This window comes from Salvelinus sp. IW2-2015, linkage group LG4q.1:29, assembly GCF_002910315.2.
Source record: "Salvelinus sp. IW2-2015 linkage group LG4q.1:29, ASM291031v2, whole genome shotgun sequence".
NCBI classification, from domain to species: domain Eukaryota; kingdom Metazoa; phylum Chordata; class Actinopteri; order Salmoniformes; family Salmonidae; genus Salvelinus; species Salvelinus sp. IW2-2015.
This window is the reverse complement of record NC_036842.1, coordinates 83,249,909-83,256,572: the sequence shown is the minus strand read 5'-3', so window position 1 is coordinate 83,256,572 and position 6,664 is coordinate 83,249,909. Positions and strand designations below refer to the sequence as shown.

At 44.5% G+C, this 6,664-nt stretch overlaps 1 protein-coding gene across 3 annotated transcripts in view; it reads left to right on the top strand.

The window, feature by feature from the left end:
• The window catches only part of mical2b (microtubule associated monooxygenase, calponin and LIM domain containing 2b), a 97,149-nt gene that overhangs the window by 55,579 nt on the left and 34,906 nt on the right, over positions 1–6,664 (top strand). For all 3 annotated transcript variants that reach the window (XM_023985879.1, XM_023985880.2, XM_070443193.1), the window contains exons 15-16: positions 1,426–1,494; positions 1,620–1,745. In XM_023985879.1, the coding sequence (XP_023841647.1) occupies positions 1,426–1,494; positions 1,620–1,745 (195 nt within the window). The remainder of the gene's footprint in view (positions 1–1,425; positions 1,495–1,619; positions 1,746–6,664) is intronic.

The window sequence follows — 6,664 nt, the reverse complement described above, 5'->3', positions numbered from 1 at the left end:
CCGCTCGGCTCGCTCTCTCTCCCCTTGCTCGCTCGCTCTCTCTCCCTCTTGCTCGCTCGCTCTCTCTCCTCTGCTCGCTCTCTCCTCCCTCTCTGCTCCCGCTCTCTCTCCTCGCTCTCTCTCCCCTCTCTCTCCCGCTCTCTCTCCTCGCTCCTCTCTCCCGCTCCTCTCTCGCCGCTCTCTCTCCCGCGCTCTCTCTCCCGCTTCTCTCTCTCCCGCTCGCTCGCTCCTCTCTCTCCCTCGCTCGCTCGCTCGCTCGCTCGCCTTCTCCCGCCCTCCTCGTCTCTCTCGCTCCCGCTCGCTCCTCGTCTAGCTCTCGCCTCGCTCGCCCTCTCTCCCCGCTCGCGCTCGCTCTCCACCCGCCTCGCTCTTTCTCTCACCACGCTCCTCGCTACGCTCGCTCTCTCTCCCGCTCGCTCTCCTCTCCGCTCGCTCTCTCTCGCCTCGCTCCTCTCTTCTCTCGCTCGCTCTCTCTCTCGCTCGCTCTCTGCTCGCTCGCTCGCTCTCTCTCTCCCCGCTCGCCTCTCTCTCTGCCCCTCGCTCGCTCTCTCTCTCTCCCTTGCTCGCTCGCTCGCCTCTCCTGCGCTCTCTCTCCCGCTCGCTCGCTCTCTCTCCCTCTTGCTCGTCGCTCGCTCTCTCTCCTCGCTCTCTCGCTCCTCTCGCTCGCGTCGCTCTCTCTCTCTCCCGCTCGCTCGCTCTCTCTCCTCCGCTCCCTCCTCCGCTCTGCTCGCCGCTGCTCTCTCGCCGTCGCTCTCTCTCCGCTCGCTCGCTCTCTCGCTCTCTCCCGCTCTCTCGCTCTCTCTCCCGCCTCGCTCTCTCTCTCTGCCGCTCGCTCGCTCTATTCTTTCTCGCTCGCTCGCTCTCTCTCCCGCTCGCTCGCTCGCTCTCTCCCGCCCGCTCGCTCGCTCTCTCTCCCGCTCGCTCGCTCTCTCTCCCGCTCGCTCGCTCTCTCTCCCGCTCGCTCGCTCTCTCTCCCGCTCGCTCGCTCTCTCTCCCGCTCGCTCCCGCTGGCTCGTTCTCCCGCTCGCGCTCGCTCGCCCTTTCGCGCTCGCCCTCTTGCGCTCCCTCTTGCGCTCTCTCTCCGGCTTGCGCTCTCTCTCCGGCTTGCGCTCGCTCTCTCTCTCGCGCTCGCTCGCTCTCCCATGTGCAGGCTTTAAAAGGAAAGCATTGCAGCAACAAAGGCGTACATGTAAATCAGATTTAGCCTACGTCAAGTGTTTGTCAACGTAAGTGCATGTTAACTTTGCAGATAAAATCAATTCCTCTCTGCCAATAGGAGAGTAGATAAGGTATGTGAACGAGAGATAATCCAGATCACACAAGGCATACTTTCTTATGGATAACCCTCAGACTCATAACCTTTTGATTGTGAAGTGATTGAGGGTAAAATAAACCGGTGTATTTTGTACTGCCTTTTCCTCACAGGATGACAAGAGGCTGGAGAAAGATGACCCAATGAGCAAAAGACAAAGAAAGGGCAACTACTTAGAGGAGGTGTGTTTAGTAGCAACAAGTATATCTCTATCACGAGTATGGCTTTAGATGGCACAATTTTAGTAGTGTTAAAGGGACTGCATATTCATTTGGCGCTTTATCTCCATGGCTGGTTATGTCTCCAGTTGTCCTGTCAGAGTGCCCCCCCTGCAGGTGAGGGCGGAGAGCAGAATAAGGTGCGCTCCATGGCCACCCAGCTGCTGGCCAAGATTGAGGAGAATGCGGCGCCTGGCGGTGCCCTGCGCAAAAAGGTGAGCAGCTGTACTGTACTCTGACCAGAAGGGTAAATGGTATGGTCCCTGTACGCTGTGCTGTGTAGAGACGGTGACAAATATCCCAGTAATGCAGGTAACGTGTATGGTTGCATACTGACTATACTCAATGCGCTCAGTGCTTATGGTTACTGTAAGACTCTTCAGTTCTAGACTCTGTATGTTGGCCCAACATACTACCGTTAAGACTGAATGTTCATGTTAGCCATCAGAAGAAACGTACGGACATCTGGTTTTAGAATCTTTACCACTGTACGAGTGCTTGCCGGCAGTCTTTTCAAATGTTTATGAAATTGTATTTTTATTTAGAAGGAGGTTGTGCATTTTAAACCATGATACAGAAGAGAATACAGTATGAAACCCCAGGAAAGGACTGAGTGGCTGTTAGCAGGGCATCTGTTCAAATACTCTAACTAAATGCCTTGAAATATCTGATTATGGCGTTGAATGCCATGGAACACATGCAGTAGTATGATGATCTATGCGAAGGTGTGTGGTTTTGAAATCGTAGTAACAGAAACTAGAGGCTTGCCGAATTATATTTTCAACCCAGATACCGACTTTATTGAGAGGACCAAAAAAGCCGATACCGGATATAATCGGCTGATTGAATTAAAAAAATAAAAAAAATATTTAAAAAAAATATATATTTATAATAAATACATTCTTTTTAAAATTAAAACAACAACTTTGTAATAATGACATTACAACAATATCTGAATGAAACACTAATTTTACTTAATATAACATCAATTAAAATCAATTTTAGTCCTCAAATAAGATACATGAAACATGTTCAATTTGGTTTAGACAATAATGGCCACAAAACATAGTGTTTTGGAGAAGGAGAAAGTAAATAGTTGCAACTATGTAGTACCATGTAAGGAAAAGCCTAACGTTTATTACGTGGGTACCTTGTCAAACATGAGAACATATGAGCTAGGTAGGTATCCTTTTACGCATAACATCCACCGACCCATGATGACCATCCTGATCCGGGAATCGTCATATCAGAAACGCTGACTAGCCTAGACTAGTGCACAGGGATATCATATAAGTAATATATTACATGAAAATGCACAAGTACGGAATGGGATACAGCAAATGAAGAAACATCTTGTGATATCAAGCCAACAGTCCGATGTTTGTGAAAAGTTCTCATTCACATGTGGGCAGAAACACAGACAACGGTATTTATGTTATGCGCGAGCACACACATAGCGCGGTTAATCACACAAACGGCATTTTTTATTAACACCGCAAGATAGCTGATCACCAAAACCCCAAAATAGAGATAAAATTAATTCACTAACCTGTTGAACAAGCTTCCATCAGATTAGACAGTCTCTTATTAACATATGTATATAACAATAACTTTATGTTATTGTCTGAAAGGTGCATAGTTAATAGCTACAAAATGGGTTGTCCTGGTTTTTTACATTGTGAACATGGCGCAAAGTGCCTCCAAATTGTCCGGAGAAATTTTGGAGAGTCGTAATCTAACAGAACTCCATGTTTATAATAATTTGCTGAAAAATACATGTTGGACATATAATTAAAGATACACTGGTTCTTAATGCAACCGCTGTGTTAGATTTAAAAAAAAATACTTTAGTAAAAAGCACAGCATACAATAATCTGAGACAGCGCTCAGCCATTCTCCGCCATGTTGGAGTCAACATATTCAACAAAAATACGAAATAACATCATAATTATTCTCTTACCTTTGATGAAATTTCATCAGAATGCAGTGCCAGGAGTCCTAGTTCCACAATAAATCGTTGTTTTGTTTTAGAATGTCCATTTCTTCTGTCGAATTAGCAACTTTGGCTAGCATAATGGTGCTCACGTGTCCAAAGTTTGGCGCATGGAATGAAAAATTCCAAAAGTCATAAAAGTCGAATAAACTGGTCAAACTCAGTTGAAAATCCATCTTTAGGATGTTTTTCTCATATGTATCCAATAATGTCCCAGACGGAGCATTTCTTCGTGTCTACCTAACGCATTGCAGAAAATGATATGGTGCTCCCAGGTGCGCAGCAAAATACTGCCAATATGGCTGACCTGTCACTCCAAAAGCTCTCATTCGGTCCCACATCAGGCTAGACACCTCATCCAACTTTCTACTGCCTGTTGACATCTAGTGGAAGGCATATGAAGTGCATACATATCCATAAATACAAGGCAATTGAATAGGAGCAGCCCTTCACAGAGACCCACTTCAGAATTTTCACTTCCTGTGTGGAAGTTTGCCTGCCAAATGAGTTCTGTTTTACTCACAGATATAATTCAAACAGTTTTAGAAACTTCAGTGTTTTCTATCCAATAGTAATAATAATATGCATATCATATGATCTAGAACAGAGTACGAGGCTGTTTAATCTGGGCACTATTTTTTCCCAAAGTGGAAATGGCGCCCCCTATTAAGAAGTTTTAACATGAGTCTTCAATATTCCCAGGTAAGAAGTTTTAGGTTGTAGTTATTATAGGAATTATAGGACTATTTCTCTCTCTACCATTTGTATTTCATATACCTTTGACTATTGGATGTTCTTATAGGCACTTTAGTATTGCCAGTGTAACAGTATAGCTTCCGTCCCTCTCATCGCCCTTACCTGGGCTCGAACCAGGAACACATCGACAACAGCCACCCTGGAAGCATCGTTACCCATCGCTCCACAAAAGCCGCGGCCCTTGCAGAGCAAGGGGAACAACTACTCCAAGTCTCAGAGCTAGTGACGTCACCGATTGACACGCTATTAGCGCGCACCCCGCTAACTAGCTAGCCATTTCACATCGGTTACACCAGCCTAATCTCGGGAGTTGATAGGCTTGAAGTCATAAACAGCTCAATGCTTGAAGCATTGCGAAGAGCTGCTGGCAAAACGCACGAAAGTGCTGTTTGAATTAATGCTTACGAGCTTGCTGCTGCCTACCATCGCTCAGTCAGACTGCTCTATCAAATATCAACATCAGAAATACGAGCCTTTGGTCATTAATATGGTCGAATCTGGAAACTATCATCTCGAAAACAAAACGTTTATTCTTTCAGTGAAATACGGAACTGTTCCGTATTTTATCTAACGGGTGGCATCCATAAGTCTATATATTCCTGTTACATTGCACAACCTTCAATGTTATGTCATAATTACGTAAAATTCTGGCAAATTAGTTTGCAACGAGCCAGGCGGCCCAAACTATTGCATATACCCTGACTCTGTGCAATGAATGCAAGAGAAGTGACACAATTTCACCTGGTTAATATTGCCTGCTAACTTGGATTTATTTTAGCTAAATATGCAGGTTTAAAAATATATACTTCTGTGTATTGATTTTAAGAAAGGCATTGATGGTTAGGTACAGTCGTGTATCGATTGTGCTTTTTTTGCAAATACGCTTTTGTTAAATCATCCCCCGTTTGGCGAAGTTGGCTGTCTTTGTTAGGAAGAAATAGGCTTCACGCAGTTTGCAACGAGCCAGGCGGCCCAAACTGCTGCATATACCCTGACTCTGTTGCAAGAGAAGTGACACAATTACCCTAGTTAAAAGAAATTCATGTTAGCAGTCAATATTAACTAAAAATGCAGGTTTAAAAATATATACTTGTATATTGATTTTAAGAAAGGCATTGATGTTTATGGTTAGGTACACGTTGGAGCAACGACAGTCCTTTTTCGCGAATGCGCACCGCATCGATTATATGCAACTCAGGACACGCTAGATAAACTAGTAATATCATCAACCATGTGTAGTTAACTAGTGATTATGATTGATTGTTTTTTATAAGATAAGTTTAATGCTAGCTAGCAACTTACCTTGGCTTCTTACTGCATTTGCGTAACAGGCAGGCTCCTCGTGGAGTGCAATGAGAGGCAGGTGGTTAGAGCGTTGGACTAGTTAACTGTAAGGTTGCAAGATTGAATCCCCGAGCTGACAAAGTAAAAATCTGTCGTTCTGCCCCTGAACAAGGCAGTTGACCCACCATTCCTAGGCCGTCATTGAAAATAAGAATGTGTTCTTATCTGACTTGCCTAGTTAAATAAAGGTGTAAAATAAATACCGATTTACGATTGTTATGAAAACTTGAAATCGGCCCTAATTAATCGGCCATTCCGATTAATCGGTCGACCTCTAACAGAAACCAATCATTCTGTACTGCTTTCTCTGGTTTTTCCTATTCCTTCTGTTCTGTCCTGCTCCTCTTTCCCTTCCTGCATTCTCTGTCAGTCTGATTGGGACTCTGATTCAAGCCTTCCTTCATCTCCTCTGAATATGATGGAGAGCCCTCGCTTCACTAAGCCCAAGGAACAGCCCCCTCCCCCTCCACCCCTGCTCCCCAAGTGGCAGGTACAGTCAAATCACCAAAGCTGACCCAGGAAGGGTCAGCTACTGCGTTATTGTTACAGGAATTTCATAATTCTTAATGTGTTCATTAATTAACATCACTCTTGTCTGTTTATAAGAATTTGTAAGATTCTTATTTGTATAAAATAGACAGGGACCAGTCTTATTAAAATTAGATAATAGTATTTATTCTCGGAGCACGCTCCCATTGAACCACGAACAACAGTTTATATACAAAATATGACGTCATTGGTCACAAAATTAAGCTCCTCCTCTCGACCAAGACAAAACAGGTTCCAACTCACCAGCGCACACACATGACACACAATATAACTAGATTAACTCCTGAAGTTTCACCATAATTTATTACCACTTTAGCAGACAGCTCAAGATAATGGAAGACCTAGGGCAGGGGTGTCAAAGTCAAATGGACGGAGGGCCAAATAAAAAATTTAGCTACAAGCCGAGGGCCGGACTGTTCGAATGTTCATTGAAAAWTTTTTAAATGACGCATATAGTCTAGTGAACCTAATTGAACCTACTGAAAACCTAAC